The 27,952-nt window shown below is 31.6% G+C and overlaps 1 protein-coding gene across 1 annotated transcript; it reads left to right on the top strand.

Annotated features, from left to right (window-relative positions):
• Positions 1 to 10,540: 10,540 nt before the first annotated feature.
• On the top strand, positions 10,541 to 27,443 carry LOC134711280 (E3 ubiquitin-protein ligase RNF216-like). The gene is made up of 6 exons (XM_063571806.1): positions 10,541 to 11,998; positions 12,677 to 12,799; positions 18,334 to 18,766; positions 19,787 to 20,029; positions 20,476 to 20,618; positions 25,856 to 27,443. Exons 1-6 carry the CDS (start codon positions 10,546 to 10,548, stop codon positions 25,936 to 25,938), a joined length of 2,478 nt encoding a protein of 825 aa, XP_063427876.1. The 5' UTR covers positions 10,541 to 10,545; the 3' UTR covers positions 25,939 to 27,443.
• Positions 27,444 to 27,952: the final 509 nt, after the last annotated feature.

Below are 27,952 nucleotides of genomic sequence, written 5' to 3'. Positions count from 1 at the left end.
TTGCTGGACAAAAATGGAAACATAAAAAAATGTTTCCCCTGGAAACACAAAAAAAAGTTTTCCCTGGAAACACCAACAAAAAATGTTTCCCCTGGAAACACAAAAAAAATGTTTTCCCTGGAAACACAAAATAAAGTTTCCTCTAGAAACACCAACAAAAAATGTTTCTCCTGGAAACACAAAAAAGTAGTTTAAAAATAATTACTAGACAAAAATGGAAACATAAAAAAATGTTTCTCCTGGAAACACAAAAAAGTAGTTTAAAAATTATTACTAGACAAAAATGGAAACATAAAAAAATGTTTCCCCTGGAAACACATAAAAAAAGTTTCCCCTGGAAACACAAAATAAAGTTTCCCCTGGAAACACCAACAAAAAATGTTTCCCCTGGAAACACAAAATAAAGTTTCCCCTGGAAACACCAACAAAAAATGTTTCCCCTGGAAACACAAAAAAAAGTTTCCCCTGGAATAACAAAATAATGTTTCCCCTGGAAACACCAACAAAAAATGTTTCCCCTGGAAACACAAAAAAAATTACCTCCCCCCTGGTAATATTATCAAATTTTCATAGTATATATACCAAATATCTAAAAATATATTCAAACACAAGGATAAAATGTTTGGAAAATTGTTCTGACGGACAGTAAACCTAGTGACCACTAGTGAATGGTCGGACAAAATGCAAACTTGTTTGATATAAACAATGTTTCCTCTGCTATTTACTAGAATCATTAAGATAATAATTAATCAATCTATGGAAAATGAATATGACCCTTTTCTTAAAATTTAAACATTATTAATAAATCATCTGTGATCTGTGTTATTGTATTTATAAAGAAAAAAGACTACGTAATGTAATCAGTATACAGTGTCTGCTATAATAGAAGTAAGGGTGCACTATTTTGTGCGTATGTTTTTTTTTAAATTACATTGTTTCCCGGGGAAATTGTTTCCCAGGGAAATAAATTGACGAGAACTTTAGTCAGCTGCAATTGTCACCGGAAGTAAATATTTTCTGGGTGCCCCTAAAGTGTTAATATTCCGAGCTAGGTCCAGATCGATAGAAAAACGATGAATTCTTTTGTATTTCTCAATGAATTGATTTAATATTTCAAACATAGTAAGGCTTAATTAATTTTCAAATAATTATTTGAACAGAAATTGAAAAATTCATTTTCGAAGTTTAGAAAACTTGGCCTGACCAATACAGAGCTCTCTAATTGGGAGGTGTATTTGCTTAGTAAGCAGAAATCTTACAGACAGTTTAGAGTATCCTAACTGACAAGCTCAGCAGACAAGTTAGTCCTTATTTGACAAAATATCGTTGGTATGAATGGTTTGTAAAGCTGTCATTGCATCATTCAAAGTGTTGACATATCATCGTGTCATGGGTTTTCGTACTAATAACAATTTTCACTGCTTACGGTTTTCACTGTTGAGTTTTTATTCAGGTGTTTTACTCAAATTTAAAAAGCATGTCCTGTAGGTTGATTTTAGGTATCAAGTTTTTTTGTCAAGACTTACTACGATTTTTTACTGTTTCTGATTACTTTGCGATTTTTGTATGTCAAAAAAACGGCGTCATATGTTTTCGTATGAAATAAAAATTGGATCAGCACACAGACAGGACATGACTATAAAATCCGAAAATTAATATTTTTTAAACTCGTGGTTCTGGTGATAGTTTGTATCATAAAAAAAGTTGTTTAAAACTTTTCAGTACTAAAAATTACTAGAAAATAGTTTTAAGTTGGTGTTTCATGTGCTGAAATTGTTAGATTTTGATTAATTTCAGATTGGCACCGGGTTTGTACAAAATACATTATTTTTTCATAAAATATAATGCAGTTTTAAAAATTTAGGATTAAATATAAAAAGTTAAGACTGTTTTCATCTTCATATATCACGGATGTATAAAAAGAATTGTCAATAAAATATTGAATAATTAGATTTTGAACAACCATTTTATATAAGAACCCTGTTAATTTTAACTCGCTGGTTTGTAATTAAAACGGCCAAACAAACACATGACAGTCACATGTCTTGAAGATCCGGTGTCTGACAGGCAAAAAACATATCTGGACTTTATTTTAACCCTTCAGGATTTTTTTCCACACCTATTCTAGTGATGCATATTTTTGACATTAAATAAAAATGGCTAAATAGGTCAGTTTTATCAAATTTGTTCTAACCTCTTTAAAAAGCGATGTTGAATATGTTTTAAATATGTCAAGTTGTAGTGGTGTTGTTGTTCTAAATATAGAAACCAAAAAACATGCCACAATGTACGCGTCTGCAGACGAAACCGACGAAATGTGGTTGATACGAAAACATATGACATACGAAAACATATGACACGACGATATATCATTTATAAATGAAAACAATAAATTTCCATCATATGATATCATAATGAAAACTTATCAAAGATATTTGAGCAAGATTTCCAACTGCATCACAGAACAGGTTTATTACTTTAGTCTCAGATAATAATGAATAATAAATTCCCTTTATTAATTTTCTCCTTAGAACATGCAGAGACATGTCTCTGGAACATGATACCTCTTCTGTGTACCAAAACTGCACGCCAACATTCTAGGATTAGATGGGCTGAAGTGATAAAGCATAATCCCCATAAAGCATAAAAGATTTATTAAAGCCAGTTAACATTACAACATAAGCTCTGAAGATCTTTTATTGGTCGAGTATATATGCATGACCTCCTTATAAATATGCGTGGGTCTTGAAGTTAACCAATTTTGATCACTTATCCACTTGTAGGAGTCAATATTTGCAACTTTTTGATTCTGGTCAATTATTTCTTGTTTAACAATATTGGACTTATTCAAGTCGTATTTTGTCTTACATTAAAGGGAGACAAATCCTAAAACTTACAAATTTAGACCTCTATGAGTCAAAAGCAGATTCAGACTTATTTATGTCTGAGCTCTGACTGATAAACTAACTTTCATATAAAGCACAAAAAGTAATTCTAGCATTTAAAACCAATAAAAAGTTATGCATCAAAATATAAAAACCAGAGTAAACAAGCTCACTGATGCTGTACTGATGAGCTCCTGTCAATATTAAAAATTGGTGTGCATGGTTTATATACAAGTTACATGTATATTTTCTTCTTTTGGTACAGAAAACCATCAACATACTGATGTTTACTTTCCAGCATTTTGATTGTCTCAACCAATATATTATGCCATCATACTCTGAAACTATCAAATATGCGAAATATGCAGGAAATTCATATGCTTCTCTGGTATGTCTATGATCAGATACAAATATTCAGGAAATGGAATATATGGTTTGGGGAAAAATAAAAAAAGTGATTAAAGCTGATATTTATTTGGGTATATGTTCTGGTGGATAAATCATACTTTCTTGTCTATTTCATATCTTCCATACTCCAGTGTGTTTATTCTGATGAAAAGGTTCATCTATAGGGAAAAGTTGTCATGTAATTTTAAGACTTTTAAACTATTTCCAAAAGGACAGAATACAGTACACTGACAAGAAAGATTCATACTTTCAATATCAGGTTCAGATATATTGCTACACTTCCCCAACCACATTGGTAAAATTAATTCACAATTGCTTTATCTCTGACCTTGAAACTTACTAGTACAAAACATTTATTGTGTGACTTTTTTTCTTCTTTGCATTCATATGATATACATGTATAGACATTGATAGAATAAGATGTTTATTTTTTTATGAAAATGGACCTTTAAACATTGTACATCACATTATTTTACCCCAAAAAATGTATTACCTGTACATACATCTTTGATTTTTATAACAAGCTAGCATGTCCGAGTTTAACTTTGTACAAATATATAGAAGATATTTCAATTTACTTATTACATGTAATTGTCTTTTTTTGTCTGAGCAGGAGTCAATATTTTTAAAAATATTTTCTTGCAAAACGCAAACTTTTTTTTATATAGTCATATTTAGGACCACCCCTTGAACTTATATGGTTGTTCCTTTCTGCATGAGGTTTAAATTATAAAGATGAGGTATACATATTTTATCCCCTTGAATACAAATTCAGTTTTAACAGTGAGGTGACGACTTTTCATATTACAATATCAATTGCCTAATTCTTTCTGACTGCAACAGTTGAAAAATTTCAGTTCAGTATAATATTAAGGTTTAGTTAATTTAATTAAGACAATTTGATACAGATGCAGTGTGTTAAATTTATTCTCTGTGTAATTATTCAATTGATTTTTTTTGTCTTAAGAAAAACTGGGAGGATCTAGTGTAAATACTTTTAATAAATGATCAGATTAACAAAATTTAAAGAAAATTAATTGAAATGAACTTAATTACAGAAATCACTCAAATTTTACAACAGTTTAGTTTAAGTACAGCTTAATTTGAAATAATAATAAAAACTAAAGGTCACCATGCAATGAGTTAAAAAAGATATTTCAATTCTTATGCCAAAAAATGGCATTTTCGTACCAAAATTGGATAGTTTGGAGCGTTTTCAATGATATCTACATTTTAAAATTCATCTGGGACCAACATGATGAATTTTTGTAAGAAATTGTAAAAAATGCATACAATAATTTCTGAATTTACAATATCTAATTTCATACTTGGGCTAATCAGTTCTAACTTCATAGATATCAGATGTTGATGTATATATGTTACAGTGAATTTGTATAATCAGGGATTATGTAGAATCCCTGATTTTTCAGGGAATATGTAGAATCACTAAACTCATTAGTTATTATATATAATCCCTGAAAATGACCAGTGATTTTACATAATCACTGAACATTGTAATAATTATTCTACAAATTCCCTAATATGATTTCAGGGATTATGAATAATTTAATGGTCCTTTGTTTGATAAACAAAATTAATATAGACAAATGATATTTTTAGTTTCTTTCATTTTCCTTGCCAGATGAAATAATTTGCTTTTAAACACAGAGGATGATCTAAAACTTAAAACCAACACAAGGTTTCGAGATACAGTTGAAGACTTCAAAATTATTAAAATCAACATTCCCTTTTTATACGACTGCAAATTTTGAAAAAAATTTCGTCGTATATTGCTATCACGTTGGCGTCGTCGTTGTCGTCGTCGTCATCGTCGTCGTCCGAATACTTTTAGTTTTCGCACTCTACCTTAAGTAAAAGTGAATAGAAATCTATGAAATTTTAACACAAGGTTTATGACCATAAAAGGAAGATTGGTATTGATTTTGGGAGTTTTGGTCCCAACATTTTAGGAATTAGGGTCAAAAAGGGCCCAAATAAGCATTTTCTTGGTTTTCGCACTATAACTTTAGTTTAAGTTAATAGAAATCTATGAAATTTTGACACAAGGTTTATGACCACAAAAGAAAGGTTGGGATTGATTTTGGGAGTTTTGGTTTCAACAGTTTAGGAATTAGGGGCCAAAAAAGGGCCCAAATAAGCATTATTCTTGGTTTTCGCACAATAACTTTAGTTTAAGTGAATAGAAATCAATGAAATTTAAACACAATGTTTATGACCACATAAGGAAGATTGGTATTGAATTTGGGAGTTAAGGTCCAAACAGTTTAGGAATTAGGGGCCAAAAAGGGACCCCAATAAGCATTATTCTTGGTTTTCGCACAATAACTTTAGTTTAAGTAAATAGAAATCTATGAAATTTAAACACAAGGTTTATGACCATAAAAGGAAGGTTGGTATTGATTTTGGGAGTTTTGGTCCCAACAGTTTAGGAAAAAGGGGCCCAAAGGGTCCAAAATTAAACTTTGTTTGATTTCATCAAAATTGAATAATTGGGGTTCTTTGATATGCCGAATCTAACTGTGTTTGTAGATTCTTAACTTTCGGTCATGTTTTCAAATTGGTCTACATTAAGGTCCAAAGGGTCCCAAATTAAACTGAGTTTGATTTTGACAAAAAATGAATCGGTTGGGTTCTTTGATATGTTGAATCTAAAAATGTACTTAGATTCTTGATTATTGGCCCAGTTTTCAAGTTGGTCCAAATCTGGGTCCAAAATTAAACTTTATTTGATTTCATCAAAAATTGAATAAATGGGGTTCTTTGATATGCCAAATCTAACTGTGTATGTAGATTCTTCATTTTTGGTCCCGTTTTCAAATTGGCCTTCATTAAGGTCCAAAGGGTCCAAAATTAAACTAAGTTTGATTTTAACAAAAATTAAATTCTTGGGCCTCTTTGATATGCTGAATCTTAACATGTACTTAGATTTTTGATTATGGGCCCAGTTTTCAAGTTGGTCCAAATCAGGATCTAAAATTATTATATTAAGTATTGTGCAATAGCAAGTCTTTTCAATTGCACAGTATTGTGCAATGGCAAGAAATATTTAATTTCACAATATTGTGAAATAGCAAATTTTTTTTTAATTAGAGTTATCTTTCTTTGTCCAGAATAGTAAGCAAGAAATATCTTATTGCAAGTTTTTTTATGATTGGAGTTATATATCTTTCTTTGTCCAGAATCAACTTAAATCTTTGTTATATACAATATACAATGTATATTCACTTTTTACTTCCAACTGATAAATTTAAATAATCTTTACCATTCAGTGATAACAAGTAGTTTTTTTTACATCTTAATATTTTATGATGTATTTAAATGAGTAGTTATTGTTGCAAACTCCATTAGAATATTTTTAATTGAGATTAGTTTTGGAATAAGGGAAATGGGGATGTGATTAAAAAATTGGGTTCATTTTTTCTCATTTGAAATTTCATAAATAAAAAGAAAATTTCTTCAAACATTTTTTTGAGAGGATTAATATTCAACAGTATCCTCTCAAAAAAATGTTTGAAGAAATTTTCTTTTTATTTATGAAATTTCAAATGAGAAAAATTGAACCCAATTTTTTAATCACATCCCCATTTCCCTTATTCCAAAACTAATCTCAATTAAAATAGTGAATTGCTCTAAGAGGAAACAAAAATTTTAAGTTCATTAGAACACATTCATTCTGTGTCAGAAACCTATGCTGTGTCAACTATTTAATCACAATCCAAATTTAGAGCTGAATCCAGCTTGAATGTTGTGTCCATACTTGCCCCAACCGTTCAGGGTTCAACATCTGCGGTCGTATAAAGCTACGCCCTGCGGAGCATCTGGTTAACGATAGCTTTACATGTATTGTTTGTTTATTAAAAGCCAGCGTCAAATGGATATTCATGCTCTATTTGTAAATCCACAAGCATGTTATTTGTGATAAATGTAAAGCAAAGGGTGAAGTAGATTATGGAACAACTGTTTTGTGTGGGTTTTTTTGTTCAAAGAACAATTTGCAAGAAATTTAAACTGTGAGAACTTAGGCATCTAAATGTATAGAAAAACAGGCATATTACTTGGGATTGACAAATATACTGAGCCAAAAAAGTTTAGCAACACTTTTTTTTTATAAATTTTTTTTTGTTGTTTTTGGAAAAAAAAATGTAAACATCAATGATATTATCCTTAGTTTTACCTGTAATTTAAAACAGTTGTACTTTTTTCCTGCTGATTGATTTCGCGCCTTTTCAGCTTTACACGTGTAAATGATGTTTTACCTTCTGTACCTGTACTTTTAAAACGATATTAAAAATTTCTTTTTCACTAACGTTCAGAAACACACCATTGGTAAGAAAAACACAAACACCTTTGAAAAAATTGCATGGGGCGTCAACCAGGCCTTCCCGAAAATGACAGTCAGAAAGGTCTTGAAATGGTTGATGCCAGAATGAGGGTTGCTGACATCATGGATCGACTTAATGTGCAAAAGGCAACAGTTTAGAGACTAACAAACAGATATCGACAAATTACAACTGCACAGGATAGGTCGATATCTTGTAGACACAAAAAAACTATCGTCAAGGGAGGAGCGCTTCCTTCGCTTTAAATCAACACGTGACAAGTTTTTTCCGGCTAAAAAGTAGTGCATTGACTAAGGGAAGCTGTTGATGTGCCTGCCAATCCTTCCTTGGGGCACTTAGGGCATGGCGGAGAAATTGATTTTGAGAAACACTATACTCATTTACGCATTTTGACCCTTCCGTGCTCCATACAAAGAAAATCCTAATGAATGTGAGTGATTAACATTCATGTTACTTCTGACATATCATAATTCCATTTTTTTATTATTAAAATTATATGTTGTTATGATTTTGTAATAAAATAAAATTTCACATTTTTGTTGCTAAACTTTTTTGGCTCAGTATATAACAAACTTTGAGAGGAAGCTTGCATATTCTCATAGCAATTCAACAGGATAAAAAAGAAAAGGGAAACCCCATAAAACATAATGGCAATTGCTACAAAAAAAGTCTGAAGAAAGATATTTCCTGACCACAAATTAATGGTATTTTTTTGCTCGAACCAGTTCAAGGTTACAAATTCCCATATATATATTTTATTTTTTTTTTTGGGGGGGGAAGGATTTTTAAAATGCAGATTTTGTGGTAAAAACAGATGTGAAGCATATAATTTTAATATATTGTGTTTAACATTTTAATATAGTGTGCCTAACTACTTTAAAAAAAAATGGGTTTATCATTTTGATATATTGGGCTTAACATTTTACATTTTTTTTTTACTTTATTATGATGTTTATGTGATTTTATAGAATAAATTATTTTACTTTTATTCATTTTCTTTATAAATAAAAATATTTCTTCATTTCAGTAATTATGTAGAATCCCTGACGTTTTTTCTAGTGATTATACATAATCCCTGAAAATTTCAGGGATTCTACATTATCACTAAACTAGCCAGTGTTTCTACATAATCTCTGAAAATTTCAGAGATTCTACATAATCACTGATTATACAAATTCACTGTAACATATATCCGACATCTTCTTTTATTTATATTTTAAAATAGCAACAGCTGAAACCCTTTTTAGCTCACCTGGCCTAAAAGGCCATGTGAGCTTTTCTTATCACTTGGCGTCCGTCGTCGTCGTCATCTGTCGTCGTTAACAATTTTTCAAACATCTTCTCCTCTGAAACTACTGAATGGATTTGGATGAAACTTAATATGATTGTTCCTTAGAGTATCCTGCACAAAGTGTGTGCTTCGATTTTTGATCCGTCAAAAAACATGGCCGCCGTTACTTAAAATAGAACATAGGGGTCAAATGCAGTTTTTGGCTTATATCTCAAAAACCAAAGCATTTAGAGCAAATCTGACATGGGGTAAAATTGTTCATTAGCTCAAGAGCTATCAGCCCTGAAATTTTCAGATGAATCAAACAAACCATTGTTGGGTTGCTGCCACTTAATTGGTAATTTTAAGGAAATTTTGCAGTTTTTGGTCATTATCTTGAATATTATTATAGATAAAGATAAACTGTAAACAGCAAAAATGATCAGCAAAGTAAGATCTACAAATAAATTAATATGACCAAAATTGTCAACTGACCCCTTAAGGGGTTATTGTCCTTTAATGACAATTTTCACAATTTGTTCATCATATTTGCTAAATTTAAAAAATCTTCTCCTCTGAAACTACTGAATGGATTTGGATGAAACTTAGCATGATTGTTCCTTAAATTATCCTGCACAAAGTGTGTGCTTCAATTTTTGATCCATCAAAAAACATGGCCGCCTTTACTTAAAATAGAACATAGGGGTCAAATGCAGTTTTTGGCTTATATCTCAAAAATGAAAGCATTTAGAGCAAATCTGACATGGATAAAAATGTTCATTAGGTCAATATCTATCAGCCCTGAAATTTTCAGATGAATCAAACAACCAATTGTTAGGTTGCTGCCACTTAATTGGTAATTTTAAGGACATTTTGCAGTTTTTGGTCATTATCTTGAATATTATTATAGATACAGATAAACTGTTTATAGCAAAAATGTTAAGCAAAGTAAGATCTACAAATAAGTCAATTTGACCAAAATTGTCAATTGACCTCTTAAGGAGTTATTGCCCTTTAAAGACTTTTTTCACAATTTGTTCATCATGTTGACTTACTTTAAAAAATCTTCTCCTTTGAAACTGCTGTATCAATTTCAGCCAAACTTAGGCTAAATGACTTTCAGAGTTTCAGAGTATCTTGTATAAATTTTATATTTCATTTCCTTGTATGTCAAGAAACATAGCTCCTATGGCTAAAATAGAACATAGGAGAAAATGATTTTTTTTTGCTTTTGAAGAAAATAGGACAATTCAAAGAACATTTAAATAAATTGAAAAGCCAAAATAATCATTGATTAGAGATTAAACCAAAAAAAATCAGGTGAGCGATTCAGGCTCTTGAGAGCCTCTTGTTTTAAAATGCAATTCCAAATTTTAGATAGTGGTTGAGATTTTTAGCTGGAGGACTCAGAAGGTCTTCAAATCTAGAACCATCTTCCTCAGAAAGGAGTTTTACCTGCTTTTGTCTTATATTTCATATACATCTAACATTGAATGTTCCCTAATTTTAATTCATTAAAAATGTTGTTTTTAACAGAACTTTTAGACACAGAATTTCAAGTTCCCAATTTGGCAAATTAATTTGCATTGTGTGTTTGCTCTGAATTGTAGAGTCTTTGAAAATGGAAAGAACAGAAGATGGGCTTTTAAAGCGCAAGCAGAGACGATTATCTGACAATGGTTTTACAAGTAGTCATGAAATGTTAGAGGATGTAGAATCATTAGAAGGTACAGAAGAGTACGATGCAGATAATCTTTTCAGTCAGGAAACTCAGGCATATTCACAAGATGTTGGAGGTTTAGATGAAGTCCAAGCATACAATGAAACTGATGGAGACAAGCCTGTACCAAAAATGACTAAATTAAAATCTGTAATGATAGATGCCAACTTTATTGCTGACATTCTGAGTGATGTGGATGTATCTGAAATATATGATAAATTAAAAGATATAAGATCAAATGAACAAAGAATTGAAGTTGTGACTAATCAACTTTTAGAAAGACAATCAAAAACAAAAGCTCCGGCTAAACCATCAATGACAGGAGCAAACCTCATGAAGGATTTTGTGAAAATAATTGATTCAGCAACAATAAATATGCCTGCATTACCTGTGTCAGCAGAGGATATTGAGGAACTGTTGGTTGCGTCTCAGAACAGAAAGGACCGTGTGGACCATGTATTCTCTCAGATTCTTAATTTGTATTTTCTGAAACGTAAAGGTCAGGGTGATGTTATTAAAGACATGAAAACAATTATTGTCCAGTGTCCTGGCATTCCTTTTGATGAAATTTCAAAAATGATGTTAGAAAAGAAAACACAAACAAACAGAACACAGCAAGTTTTAGACTATTTTGTACCAAAGAGAACTGATTTACAGAAGTCTGATTCAGTTGTTAGTGTTTCTGCATTGGCGAATGACTTGTTATACAAAGATACACGTATCATTGCTAAAGTAATGCCAGACATTGATAGAAACGAGATATATGCTTATTTAGAAGCACATCATGATGAAAAGAACCGAATTCAAGTAGTCATTGAAGAATTGATGAAAATGAAACCAGGTGGAGAAAGTCTACCGTCCTTCGATGTTACAACTGATGGTACAATGACTTCTCCAAAACCAAGTAAAGGAATATTCAATATCCAAGATGAAGTAGATGAGCTCAGACAAATATTCCCTGATTGCGATCCTAATTATTTGTATGACGAGTTAGAAAAAAAAGCTGAAGACAAAGAAAGAATGAAAACTGTTGCCATGGCAATGTTTGAAGATAAAAATTATCCAAAACTAAAGGAAAGAGAAGAACAGGAAAATAAAATATCAACTCGTAACAGAATTAAAAATTTGAAATTTGACATGGAGGAATTCATGCAGAAATTTCCAGAGCCAGTTAAATTCTTTGAAGATGATAATAGGAAAATGAATGAGAATTATTCAAAACATGTAGATATTCAAATAAGAAATGACTTTCCTCAACTGAAAGGGAAATATATAAATAAAATACTGGATAAACATAATCATCATTACACAACAACAAGGAAGGATATACAAGCTGATGTAGCAGACGCACAGTGTATGTATTATTGTGGGACTTGACTAAAGTTGATTTGGCTCATTTAATTTTCATACAATTTTCACAAAATATATATACTTGTTCCATTGACAAAAAGTATCAAAAATTCAAAAACTTGGATATATATATAAACTGTTCAACAAATTCCTTAACAATAGAATGTGACATTTAGCCGATTGGACAGAGTTATCTCACTGTAGTGTTATGAACCACCTTTTTAAAATGGAAAAGAAGGTATATGGTATTAATTCATGACACATTATCTTTTCGCACTCTACACAACAACCAAAGGAATAATTGCTATTCTTCATCTGAAAGTCACAGGAAATTTTTAAACATATATATAGCAATTTTTAAACAATTTTTTAAAAAGTAAAAAAATCATCTTTAGATTTATCGTCACATATCAGTATCTAGGGTGATCAGTAGATTGATAAGGGTACATCACATTTTTTACAGGTTGACAGACAGGAACGTCAACTAGTCATTTTTGTAATGTTTGAATTTAACATGAACCGTCATGACAGTGATGAACAATGTTAATAGAAACACATTTTGACAAATTATATTACCTTATATTAATTGTAGCTATAAAAAAGGAATCAAAGTTTGTTGTGTAATACTATGATATTAAACTTATTTGCACCATCAGTTAATTGATTGCTTGTCTATATTTAGTGAGAAACCAAAGAAAGAAAATGAAATCCAAACCTAGAACTAAGACAGTTAACCTTCCAGAAGACCCAGATGAGTTCTTCTATTATGAAATTTTGTACTGTGAACATGAACCTCTAATCAAAGGTAAGATTAAGGAATAAGTTGTCAAGAACTGAATTTAATAAAAGAGTGAATATTACTGTAACCCAATTATAATTATTTAACCTAGATGCTCACTGTCCATACATAGATAAGATAAGATAAGATTTATTTTATTAAAGTGTCACCATCCATTACAATATCAATATATATATATATACACATAAAGTCATAAGAACCTAACATTTAAGTAAAAGGATGCCAGCCGAAAACGACTTATGAGACACTATCATTAAAACAAACATTAAAACATACAAGAAGACAGCATTTCATGTGTATTTTACACTGGAAGCTCTCGACTGATTAATCATTTAAAATTTGTTTCACTTTTTAATGTTGACATTCATTTCTTTTTAATAACTGTGCATACTTTATGTACTTAGCTCATGCAATAACAATCTCCAGCTAAGGGAAAAACTGAAGATCACATGAATATAGTTTCAAATGAGAAATTGACTTACAAGCCTAAAATACATAAGCAATGTTTTAAAGCCTATTTTAACAAATATTATTTCACATTTCATCTTTTGTAGATATTTGAAACAAACTAAAATAGTATGTTAATTTTTAAAGGCAGTGCTTTAAGGCCTGACTTTTAAGTCATGAGGTTCATCTTTTCATACGCAATCCATGCTGGGGGTCTTTTGGCCAGAAATAGATCCGGAAATGTTCGAATTTCTCCTCTTCTTTTTATGGTATGATATGGTTTTTGTTTCTTTCATTTACATTGGGGACTAAAGAAACGATCAGTGTGTATTGTTCGTTTTATAGAACTTGTTATAAGTGTGTATTTTGCATTATAAGCAGTCAACCTGACTACAAACTATCAATAGTTGTATATTCCGTGTGGAAAGAGGTCGGGTCAATTTCAAGTGTTATCTGACATCTAAAGATTCTTTAATTAGTTCAGACGTTGATATAACAATGAAAAGTCGACTGAACATGATTAATATTGCATCTTCTACAATTCAAAGCGGAATTCGGTTTATGAACGAGAAACCGTAAAGCGTTTTCAATTTCGATATTAGTTATGTATGTTATCTACATATTATCCTGGTTCCCGGTACTACGTTCCGGGTATTAGCTATTTGATATATTTGATGTGTAACATTACAATCGGGTACCAGCCAATCTACGTGTGTATGTGTACATGATTTACCGCCAAAATGACCGACTTAAAAAATAGTCCATAAACGTTCCGTATAATAATATGCAAATTCATAATTAATCGTAACTTTTTTTATCTTTGTATCATTAATATAACAAAATGGATTCCACAAAATTGAAAATAGCATTATTTTACGAGGATTTCTCATATTTTTTTCACTTCCGGGCGCGCGCAGTAATACGTATGTTTTGAAGAAGCTCGAAGAATTTGACAAAGTGAATTGAGAAGGAAACGGATAGATATACGTTCTTGCTATCAGGTAAAACAATTTAAATGTACAGAACAAACACATTTACTTCACACAAATAGTACAGGCTTAAGCTTTTTATTGTCTAGCTTATACACGACTGTAGTCAAGTGTTTAAACGACGGCGGCGACCTACAAGGTACGGGTCATACTGGGTCAAGTCTAAATATGTAAACACATATCCACGTGCTATTAGGTAGAACGCATCGTAATGCAATATCTACAATTTTTCCTCCTTTATACATCGTTAACCAGATATATTTCTCCTTTTTACATCGTTTAACCATATTTATTTCTCTTTCAAATACACTTAAACACGGGTTGTATGTACGTATCTTTTCTAGTGTTTTTCTTGTTGTTATTAAAGTTCATTTGTTGATGTTTAGAAATTTTTGAACGACTGAACACAGGAGTGAATGAATGCAACAATTATATATACTGAAGACTTGGGCTGTACAATGATATTGTACGTATATCATACTGATAATCATTCTAGCAGTAATTATGTTAATTTAGGATGTAATGTCTAATGACAGGAATTCATGAGCTATGCCTCAGGCTTTCTGAAAAAATATCAATGACAATGTAAACAAGAACAAAACATTGACACGAATGATGCTCTCTTCTATGTTATATAGTTATTTAGGTATATTTGTTGCACAAGTTTCAATTAAACTTAAGTTATAAAACTTTTTTTCAGGGCACAAACCCACTTTAAAGAGACTTGTCTACTGCCATACCCATCCTATTTTCATGCACCATTTGCAAGCAAGAGACTGAATGGTTTGCAAAATTAAAAATCAGGACGGTGTCCAATTAAAACAAAAGAACTAAACTGGATGAATATTGTAGGAGAAATCTAGACATGCTAGAGGAAAGTTTTGATTTGTGAAATTGGTTTTCCTGAAAAGTCATTCATTCTAGCCTGCAGAAAGGAACTATAACTGTCCACCACCAACTGACGAGCTAATGTTGAGCTTCACATATGGAATTACTCAAATACCATCAATGTCTATGTTTTCAGCACAAATTTATGACACAGCTGTGCTTTTTTTTATACCGTTAAAGATTTGTATACCAAATTTTATTTTTCTATCAATAAATATATATTATATTAATTGTGTCATCTAAGAACAAAGTCTTGTATTTTGCCAAAAGATGCATACTAGTGAATGAAAGTGGTGCAGTTCATTTTGCTTTGGTATATAGAATTGAATTACAATTGTTCATGTTATTGGAATGCATATAAAAATAAGGAGATGTGGTACAATGTATATGATATTTAGTGAGTTTATCAAGCAAAAGTGAATAAGAAATAGGTATAAGCAGTTACAGGTACTACTGTACAATCTCAAACAAGGAGAAAAACTCATACCGTAAAGAGAATTTCATATTTACAAGTAAGTTTAGTTTTTGCGTTGAATAATTTTCTTCTATTGTTTTAATTGCAAATATGGGAAGTGGTTAAAATGCTAATGAGACAGCTGTTATGGCCACAGAGCCTTAATTGAAAACTTCTTTTTCATTCATACCGGTAGATTTTGCCTGGAGTAAGAAACATATCTGCCAACTTTTCAAAATGCACATGGGGGTTTTACGTGAAAGATGGTTCATATAGTCATACAAAACCTTCAAGGGGGCCTTCAAATGGAAGCAGGAAAAGTCGCCCCACTGGCTAATCGGCCCACTTTTTAAAAAAACACCACAAACTGATTTATCAAATCACCCCACATGTGAAATTGGTTAAATCATGTTTAATATTACTCCTGCCAACTCGCCCCACATGTGAAATTGGTTAAATCATTTCAAATCAGGGTTCTCACTAAGGATTTTTGAAGGCGAGTCCAGGGACTCGTCATTTTTGGCCACGGTGAGTCATGGTAACTGTGTTCAGTTTATACAAAATATTTCAATATTGATGTATTTGTGGACTCACCAGTTTTGAAAATGGTGAGTCCAGACAGATTTTGTTGAGTCATGGACTCGCCTAAGCGAGAACCCTGTTTAATATTACTCCTGCCAACTCGCCCTACTTATAAAAAAACGGTAATTTTTAGATTAATATATATATATATATATAATTAAATATAAAAACTCGCACCACTTTAATAAAAACTAATCTACACAGAATACAAACAAACCGAAAATTAATTTAATTACTATTATTGATATATACTGAAGAATAAATGTAAGTTTTGAAGCTTAGTTATTTGCATAACAATTGAAAAGAAACCTGTTAATTGTATCATAATGCAATATAAGGAATTAAACTTATATTCAATGGGATAACATCTTTTTCCATACGTGGGGCGAGTTGGCATTACTAAATTCATCCTGGTTAATAATATATTTATCTAGATTTCACCGATTTCCATTAGGTGGGACCAGTTGGCAAGAGTTATATTAACAGAATTTAACTTATATACAATGGGATAACATCTTTTTACATAAGTGGGGCGAGTTGGCATTACTAAATTCTTCCTGGTTAATAATATATTTATCTAGATATTATCGTTTTCTATTAGGTGGGGCGAGTTGGCAGGAGTAATATTAACGCGATTTGGTAATCCAGGTTGGGGCAGGTTTTTTTTTAAAGTGGGGCGAGTTAGTGAAAAAGTGGGGCTATTTGCTAATGTGGCGATTGTCATGGATTCCCTTCAAATATATTCTAATGTGGTTTTTGGCTTCTTCTTGCATTAACAAGCTTATAGCCATTGTTGAATTAATTGTTTTCTTTAAATAGTCGACAAAATTGCTCTTACAAAATTTCCATTTGGGAGCCTCGAGCTCGATGGGGGAAATACTCTGCAAATACTGACAATTGGCAGGTATGGTCATCAAAAAAGTTGACATGTTACTATGTACATTTACCATTATGTTACTTGATGTTCTTGCTATACACACAGTACAGAGACTAGTCAATCTTTGTGAACTATTTTTTTATGGGAGTCATAGAATATGCGTATACAATCAATAATTAAAAATAGTCTATTTATATTGAAAAGGAAAAGTTCTTATATGTCTAAAGAAGAGGGACGAAAGACACTAAAGGGACAGTCAAACTCATAAATTTAAAGCAAACTGACAAGGTTATGGCTAAAAATGCATTTCATGGCGAGGCACAGAAAATATACTGTAAACAGTAGACCATAGATACATGTTTAGGTGAACTAAGGTACAAAAGAACTCTAAATCTTAAATTCTACAAACCACCTCTGTTCTATGGAAGATAATGATATAACTGGACTAGAAATACACACAACCTGTAATTAACTGCCTTTACAGCGCTTTCGCGCTTTGATTTGTCTAAGTTGTAGCTAATGCCCCTTTCATCAAGCCATACAGTGTGACAGTAATGCATTCAAAAATCTGCCTAAAAGGGGGAAAACTGACAAGAAATTTTTTAGAATTGATTTCTATGTGCATGAAATAAAAATTACAAAATCCAATATACAAACTACCGTATATTTTCGAATTTAAAGCGCATCGTTTTATAAGCCGCACGGCCGTTTTTAGGGGGGAAGATTGTTTTTGTCCTTACATAAAACGCACATTTAAATTTATGATTTGTAATCAAATATCTTCTATGTTTTTAGCTTATTGAGAATCCCCAAACAAACAAAAGAAATAGTGGTAAAAATAATCATGAATTAAATATAACATGAAAGAAGATATCTATAAACAATACTATCATTAAAATTTGATATTTGTTGATACTTTATATGCATGTTATTATATAAAAAAGAAGATGAGGTATGATTGTCAATGAGACAACACTCCACAAGAGACCAAATGACACAGAAATTAACAACTATAGGTCACCGTACAGCCTTCATCAATGAGCAAAGCCCATACTGCATATTCAGCTATATATAAAAGGCCCTGAAATGACAAATGTAAAACAATTCAAATGAGAAAAAACAAACTGCCTAAATTATGTACAAAAACTGAACGAAAAAAAAATAAAAAACACATCAACAAACGACAACCCCTGAATTACAGGCTCCTTACTTGTTTTCTCCTCAATGTATGAATCAATCAAAATGGATTTATTTTTGCTATTAGATAAATTGTTAATTGCACATTTAAACCTTGACATTGTAGATCACTTGGAAGAAAAGGAAAGATATTTACAGCTACAGAGGAAACAAGCCAAAGAAAATGGAGAACTATTTGAATGTGGATGTTGTTTTGATGATGAATGTATGTTTGAAGAAATGTCAGTCTGTGCTGATGGTCATTTATTCTGTAAAGAATGCATTCAAAGGTCATCTGAAGTGATCATAGGAGATGGTAAAACAAAGTTTCCATGTCTTCTGGACTCTTGTAAGGAGGAATTTCCTGTGTCAGTCCTGCAGCAAATATTACCTACAAATATGTTTTCTCTATTATTAAGGCGACTACAAGAGGAAGAGATAAAACAAGCTGGCATTCCTGACCTTGTTAGTTGTCCATTTTGTAGTTTTGCTACCATTATGTCTGATGAAGATAAGGTTTTCAAGTGTATGAATCCAGAATGTTTAAAAGAATCCTGCAGGTAAGACTTGGATGTGATGATCATGAACACAGTAAAGTTTGTGGGTATGTATGTGTATGTGGGTAGAAATGCCCTTTATCGTCAGGCGTCAAACGGATATTTTCTGCTGCCGTTAGCATCAAATTTGTTAAAATTACGGTGATTAGTCAAAAGATCATTATTGGGATTTGTCAGAGTTCTCAAATAATAATTGTTACTGATTTCATTGGAAAAAAATTAACTTGAATCGTCAAAATCGTCATGCACTCAAAATTACTGTTAACTATATATAACAAGAATTTTTACTGTTATTCGTCATTAAGGTAACCCCATTTCAATCCTCGTGTATAGTTCTTTCTTTTCACTAAAAGTTGGATTGTAGAGAAATGAACTTTGTTGAGTTTATGACAAAATTAATATTCGGTTGTATATATCATATTAAGTTATCTGTTATAAAGGAAACTACTCTTTTATTAAGCTCTTCTTCTGGCAACTGGTCAATTCAAATATTTTGGTATTGAAATGAATATTAATTCAGTAAAGCAGCTTGCATGTGATTACTTTACCTTATGTCGATCTAATTTTAAATAGAGCTCTTTCATCAAATTGTACAAACAGTTAAGTTTGTATAGATGTTGTTTTTGCTTAACATTTTGTGTTACTTATTTAAATATTTGTGTTGTGTCTGTCACTAATGCACCTGTTTATCCTGTGTCCAATATACAGTACTTGTGTTTATATATATGTACCTCTTTTGGGGGTTAGACAAGAGAACTTTACCCGTCTGTTATCATATAAGATTCTTCCATTTGAACTAGTTCATGTATTACACCAACATTTTTCCACAAATGACCTCATTTTTGGCAAGATTGACCTAATGGGATTTGAAAAATAAACAAATGCTAATGGTCTACGAAGTAAATAATTTTCTGTTAAAAGGAAAAATGTAAGATAACTTGTGATTATATGTAAGTATGATTTAAGGAAACTTAATTATTTGAAAATCATTCAATTTCAAGATAATGATCATTTTTTTTTAAGATTATGTAAGGAACCTAATCATGTTCCCTACCATTGTGATGAAGTTGAGAAGCAAGGTGAAACAAGTATGAGGACTTTTATCGAGAACAAGCTCACGGAAGCCATGTTACGAACATGTCATAAATGTGGCAAAAGATTCATGAAAGAAGTTGGGTGTAACATGATGACATGTGTTTGTGGTGCACATATGTGTTATGTGTGTAGGGAGCCAGGCATTGGATATGATCATTTTAGCGGTAATAAGTGAGTAAACGTCTACGTTCTTGTCTCAGCTGAGATTAATGCCACAGAATGCACATTGTTTTCTATTTCTTCTCACCAATTTTCTGCACTACATCCAACCAGTATTTATACCATGCAGTATACTTCTATATTAGTGGAATATTAATACTCAATGTAAATTGAATTTCGATACACGCTCTTGAAGTGTTTTCCAGAAAGTACTATAGTCATAACTTCATCAAAGCTTCAGCCTGTGTCAAAACAATGGATTATTGATGTTAACTTGTGTTTTTCTTGCTAAATTGGAATGAAACTTAAACACTTTTGCAAATTGAAGATACACTGTAGGTGCAGGACCCTTTTGGTTTTGGAGTCATTTGGTCAAAGTTGAAGGTCACTGTTACTAAGAAAAAAATGAAGTTCAAGGTTACAGCTGCTAAAAACAATCATATGTGTTTCTTTTTTAGTTGTAATGAAGACAGTATGAAGAAATTACATTTAAAGGAAATGAAAGAGGCAGCCTTAGCTGCTAAAGAGAAATATCTACAAGATCATCCTGAATGTGCAGAAATTGACCTTAAGTTTGATCCTATTAAACTTGTGGAAGAATGTGAGTATGAAAATGATTGAGGAATCTTATTTTAGTAGTCACTTGTGGCATTGGTCTGTAAAGCTTACAAAGTTCTATGCAAATATTTTCAAGCAGAAAAAAGTCTGTTCTTTGTTAGTTTACATATCACATTGTACTTTAAATATGTATTTATAAGCAAATTTCTGTAACAATTTTGCATGCTAAAAATGTATTTAATTATTTATCATTATCTAGATTTAACCTGTGAAAACTTTGGAGATTTTAGCCCACAATATAATTGGCTACAAAGTTTGTTTGATGAAAACATTGTTTTCTCTTTTCACTTTAAATAAGTCATGGCATGTTTCTCTACATAAATGCCAATAGTCCAGTCAAATTGCATAAATTTGATCCTAACCTTGAAGTTATTGCATCAAAAGATTTTAAAGTTTTAATCCTTAGCATTATACCCAAAATATACACTGAAAAAAGTCCTGTAAAATCTAACTTTTGGAAAACTAAAAAATCACGATTTTAAAATTCCTTATACTGCAGTCTCACTAGGCCACGATCACACTACGATCTGTGAAAAAACACAAATTTTGACAATAAGAGTGTGATCTACATGTAGTGCAATCATGTAGATCGTAGTAAGGTTTATCATGGTTGTGGTGAGGTCTTTAAGATCATGATGAACATGTTCAAAACAATAGTGGTGCAGTCATGGAGTAATTAGTTCGTAGTAGAAGCGTAGTGAGAGTGCACAAAGGTCGCTGTAACATTGTAGCGAACGCTCTTCTTACGACCTGACTATGTTCATACTAAGACCATCATTCTCCTTGTCATTTTCACATAAAATATATTAAATATCTCCAGGTTTTGTTTGTCTGTATAAAATTAGGACTTCTAATCCATTTTCTCTAACGGCTCAACCATGCTTGACACATCTGTGTCATCTCTGCTATCGTTCACTAAAATATCATCATTTGAGTTTGATGCACCAACAATAGGTTGTAATTTAGGTTGGATTGGTTGGTCTTACATCCCTCCTGGATCAGGATTTGTTACTATCAGAGCTCCCTCTGCCTCTACCTCTACCCCTACCACCAAATCCAAGTGTTTTGGTAGATTTTGGTGGCATGACTGTGTTGTTTCCGAGATATCTATGATGTATTAATTAGAAATAGAAGGAATGGAACCGTATAGAAATGGACCATGATGTTGACGTTATTGCTGAGAACGTAGTAAAATCCCAGTATGAGTGTAGTATAATCCTGGTAAAAACGTGCTATGATTGCAGTAGAAGGGTGGTAAGATCGTGTTGCAATCAGATAACTCATGGTATAGTTGTAGGGAGAACCTGATGAGTGTAGTAAGATCATGATAATCGTAGATAAAGCGTGGTGAGAACATGGTATAATCGGAGCGGGATTGTTGTAGAAGCGTAATGAGGACGTAGCATCTTGAAAGCAACGAAAATTAACATATTCATGCCGCTCATATGGGACCTCACCACAATCTGAATTAGTTTTAGATCATGATGAGCGTGGTGCAATTGTGGTCTAGTGGGACTGGGGCTTAAGGAGATTTGCATTGATATGGGAGATAACTCTGCAAAAAAGGCAGAAATATCAATAAAAATTGATACAAAATTATAACTGTACCGCTTCACATCAACAGAATGTATTGGTTCTTGATGTAATAGCCGTCTTAAGAGTATAACAAACAACTCTGAAAGTGTTTTATCTTTTTTCAAGCTACAACCTAGATTTCATAATACATTAGTTGACCATTTATTTAATTTTTTTGGCATGTCAAGGTAAATAATCTCAAATTGAATAAATCTGATAAAGCTTTTATTCTTCTTTTTGTGATTTAAAGTGTCTTTAAACAAGGTAGATGCTGAAAAAAAAGAATTTACAGACAATAACAAATATTCTCATTGTTTTTTTCAAAATAGTCACAAAGCCATAAATTTGCAATTTCTTTAATGAAAAATGTGCAAAAAAAATAAAAAAATACCCATAACAGTTTGGTTTTATAAATTTCATGAGCAGAAGAAGATAATATAATAGAGTCAAATATGAACTTATAAACTCATCAAAGTATCACACTTTACATGAAATTTAAGAAAAATCAACCGAAAACTAACAATAAAAAGACTCACTTTTGCAGAGTTATCCCCCTTTCCAATGTTAATTTCCATAAGAAATTAAAAATGCTGATTTTGTGTCTTCTTCAAGTTAGATTTTATGGGACTTTTTTCTGTGTAAATTTGGGGCTCAATGCTATAGAACTAAAACATTTTCTGTAGTAATTAGTTTGAGTTTCAAACTTAGTTTGACTGGACTACAACTGCTGGTACTGTGTACCTATATATATTCTGGAACTGTGGTCTTTTTATTCCCAATTTATGGGCATTATATTTTTATACGACCGCAAAATTTGAAAAAAATTTCATCGTATATTGCTATCACGTTGGCGTCGTCGTCAGCGTCGTCATCGTCGTCGTCCGAATACTTTTAGTTTTCGCACTCTAACTTTAGTAAAAGTGAATAGAAATCTATGAAATTTTAACACAAGGTTTATGACCACAAAAGAAAGGTTGGTATTGATTTTGGGAGTTTTGGTCCCAACATTTTAGGAATTAGGGGCCAAAAAGGGCCCAAATAAGCATTTTCTTGGTTTTCGCACTATAACTGTAATTTAAGTTAATAGAAATCTATGAAATTTTGACACAAGGTTTATGACAACAAAAGAAAGGTTGGGATCGATTTTGGGAGTTTTGGTTTCAATATTTTCGGAATTAGGGGCCAAAAAAGGGCCCAAATAAGCATTATTCTTGGTTTTCGCACAATAACTTTAGTTTAAGTTAATAGAAATCAATGAAATTAAAACACAATGTTTATGACCACAAAAGGAAGGTTGGTATTGATTTTGGGAGTGTAGGTCCCAACAGTTTAAGAATTAGGGGCCAAAAAGGGACCCAAAAAAGCATTTTTCTTGGTTTTCGCACCATTACGTTGATATAAGTAAATAGAAATCTATGAAATTTAAACACAAGGTTTAGGACAATAAAAGGAAGGTTGGTATTGATTTTCGGAGTTTTGGTCCCAACAGTTTAGGAATAAGGGGCCCAAAGGGTCCAAAATTAAACTTTGTTTGATTTCATCAAAATTGAATAATTGTGGTTCTTTGATATGCCGAATCTAACTGTATGTAGATTCTTAACTTTTGGTCCCGTTTTCAAATTGGTCTACATTAAGGTCCAAAGGGTCCAAAATTAAACTTAGTTTGATTTTGACAAAAAATGAATCAGTTGGGTTCTTTGATATGCTGAATCTAAAAATGTACTTAGATTCTTGATTATTGGCCCAGTTTTCAAGTTGGTCCAAATTGGGGTCCAAAATTAAACTTTGTTTGATTTCATCAAAAATTGAATAAATGGGGTTCTTTGATATGCCAAATCTAACTGTGTATGTAGATTCTTCATTTTTGGTCTTATTTTCAAATTGGTCTACATTAAAGTCCAAAGGGTCCAAAATAAAACTTAGTTTGATTTTAACAAAAATTGAAATCTTGGGGTTCTTTGATATGCTGAATCCAAACATGTACTTAGATTTTTGATTATGGGCCCAGTTTTCAAGTTGGTCCAAATCAGGATCTAAAATTATTATATTAAGTATTGTGCAATAGCAAGTCTTTTCAATTGCACAGTATTGCGCAATGGCAAGAAATATCTAATTACACACTATTGTGAAATAGCAAATTTTTTTAAATTAGAGTTATCTTTCTTTGTCCAGAATAGTAAGCAAGAAATATCTAAGTGCCCAATATTTTGCAATTGCAAGAATTTTTTTAATTGGAGTAATCTTTCTTTGTCCAAAATCAACTTAAATCTTTGTTATATACAATATACAATGTATATTCACTTTTTACTACCAACTGATAAATTAAAATAATCTTTACCATTCAGTGATAACAAGCAGTTTTCTAACATCTTAATATTTTATGATGTATTTAAATGAGTAGTTATTGTTGCAAACTCCATTAGAAATTTTAATTGAGATTAGTTTTGGAATAAGGGAAAGGGGGTTGTGATTAAAAAAATTGGGTTCAATTTTCTCATTTGAAATTTCATAAATAAAAAGAAAATTTCTTCAAACATTTTTTTGAGAGGATTAATATTCAACAGCATAGTGAATTGCTGTAAGAGAAAAAAAAAAAAAATTAAGTTCATTAGAACACATTCATTCTGTGTCAGAAACCTATGCTGTGTCAACTATTTAATCACAATCCAAATTTAGAGCTGAATCCAGCTTGAATGTTGTGTCCATACTTGCCCCAACCGTTCAGGGTTCAACCTCTACGGTCGTATAAAGCTACGCCCTGCGGAGCATCTGGTTCAATCTGTGTGCACGTTCATCCTTCTGCAGTCCGTCTGATCCCACATGTCAGCAATATGTGTCTTCCCCAAACATAAAAGGGTTACATAGTAACATTTTTTTAATAATAATTGTATCACCATTAGATTGATTGAGGTAAAATTTTAGCTCACATGGTCAAACTTTTCTTTAAATTCAAAAATTATTTTAAAAATCAAATTTTGTCTTTGTAAACATCTTCTTAATGATCACAACACCATTAAGGATTAGGATCAAATCAAAAGCTTAAAAAAAAAATGGCAGGACAAAGTAACACACTCTGTATCTTCTGACCTATAAAAACAAATGAATAGATAATAGGTGGGGGTATTCTAGAGAGTATTTTTTTTTAATTTATTGTAATCTGAAAAGTTCTTATTCCTTATTTATAGATCTTTTTTTAAATACTTGAGGGTCTGGGTCTTTATTTCTGTTTTTAGGACATTTTCTCTATTCCTGTTATGCCCCACCTACAATAGTAGAAGGGCATTATGTTTTCTGGTCTGTGCCTCCATTCGTCTGTCTGTGTGTCCATTTGTCCCTCTGTGCGTCCGTTCGCTTCCGGTTAAAGTTTTTGGTCAAGGTAGTTTTTGAAGAAGTTGAAGTCTAATCAACTTGAAACTTAGTACACATGTTCCCTATGATATGATCTTTCTAATTTTAAATCCAAATTAAAGTTTTGATCCCAATTTCACGGTCCACTGAACATAGAAAATGATAGTGCGAGTGGGGCATCCGTGTACTTGGGACACATTCTTTTTATCCTCTGTATTTAGTACCTCTTTATTCTCTATTCTGTGAACCTGACCCTTATTATAGTTTATACAGACTTAATTTTTTTTGCTATTGTAGTTGCTGCTGCTCAAGAGGAAGATGAGGATGAAGAATATAACGAAGATGATGATGAGGATGATGAAGATGATTATGAAAGATAGATATCAGAAATAATATAATTGAGTTTTTATTTCAATAATATATGTTTTATACTTTGAGTCCCCTCACTCAGCTTTTCTCATCACTAGGCTTCTGTCCTCTGTTGTCTGTCGTTAACGTTTACAAAAATCTTCTCCTCTGAAACTACTGGGACATATTTAACCTAACTTGACCACAGTCATCATTGAGGTATCTTGTTTAAAAAATGTGTTTGATGACCTAGCCAAACAACCAAGATGGCTGTCATGGCTAAAAATATAGGGATAAAATGCAGATGTTGGCTTATATCTCTGAAACCTAAGCATTTACAGCAAATCTGACATGGGGTAATTGGTTTATCAGGTCAAGATCTATCTGCCCTCAAATTTTCAGACAAATGGGACAATATATTTTTGGGTTGCTGCCCCTGAATTGGTTATTTTAAGGAAATTTTGCTGTATTTGGTTATTATGTGGAATATTATTATAGAAAGAGATAAACTGTAAACAGCAATAATGTTCAACAAAGTACGATCTACTTATAAGTCAACATGACCAAATTGGTCTATTGACCCCATAAGCAGTTATTGCCCTTTAAAGTCATTTTTTTTTTACAATTGTTTCGTAAATTTTTGTTATCTTTTACAAAAGTCTTCTCCTCCTAAACAACTGAGACAAATTCAACCAAACTTGGCCACAATCATCATAAGGGTATTTAGTTTAAAAATGTGTCCAATGACCTTGCCTGCCAACCAACATAGCAGACATGGCTTAAAGTAGAACATAGGGGTGAAATGCAGTTTTTGACTTATATCTCTTAAACTAAAGCAAAAGTATAATGTTTGCATTATTTCATGCATCAATTGTAAATAAAAGTATCAGGTGAGCGACACTGGCTCCTCTTCCAAATCTACCAATATTGCCCCCTCCCCCTTCCTTTTTCCAATGAGGAACATCAGAACTAAAAATGCTTATTACTGAAATATAATCCTATGTCAACTTTTTGCTTATAAGGATCTGTCTATAAAGATACATTCTACTTTCTGTTTTAAAGACTTTTGAGATCCTCTGGGTTTTCCCTTCATTATACTCACCTTTAAAAATTAGATGACAATTTCATTGACTGATATAACAGAACAGAAAGTAGAATGTTGTCACTTTCTTGTCAGCAAAATTTGAACACATGGTTTATAATTTTATCAATAAAATTGAGAATGGAAATGGGGAATGTGTCAAATAAGCAACAAATTGACCAAAGAGCAGATAACAGCCAAAAGCCACTAATGGGTCTTCAATACAGCAAGAAAATTCCACACCCAGGGGTGTGCTTCAGCTGGCCCCTAAAAAAAAAATGTGTACTAGTTCAGTGATAATAGACGTCATACTTAACTCCAAAATATATAATTTAACTAAAATTAAAAATCAAACAAGATTATCAAACTTGTTTTCAACATAATGCCTTATAAAAAGATGGTGTTAGTTAGATATCCTTCTGAAAAACAAGCAAAGTTCAAAGGTCAAAACTTTTTTTACAAAACAAGCTGTTTGTATTTAATAATAATCAAATTTATAATTTATGTGCTGTTAAAAGTGTGCCATGACCTTTACTAGTATAAATATTTAAAAATAATATACATGATATGATTGGAATAGATATTCTTAAAACAAAAAAAAGTAATGTGCTTTATAAAAAACCTTTATGTTGTTTTTGATGACATTGTTAGAGAGAAAGATTTGTTTTTATACAAATTGTGATATTAATATGGCAGCTATTTTTTTTCATATTATGTTTTTTGATGATTTTTGATTCATATATTAGAATATTGGAAATGTATTTTCTTTACTTTGATGTTAGATTTTTTATATAAATAATAGTATAAGTACTGGTTAGTTTATTAGAAAATGAAATCCTTATTTTAGTTTTATCCATCTTTTGACTTCAAGTTCAAGTATATATTTGCAGATGGTTGTTAAAAATTGTGTGTTCACTCGTCAATAAAGGATGTCCACAGATTTATTATTGCGATTTCAGGAAATA

This window comes from Mytilus trossulus, chromosome 3 (genome assembly GCF_036588685.1).
Source record: "Mytilus trossulus isolate FHL-02 chromosome 3, PNRI_Mtr1.1.1.hap1, whole genome shotgun sequence".
Classification (NCBI taxonomy): Eukaryota; Metazoa; Mollusca; class Bivalvia; order Mytilida; family Mytilidae; genus Mytilus; species Mytilus trossulus.
This window is presented reverse-complemented; position numbering and strand designations above follow the sequence as displayed.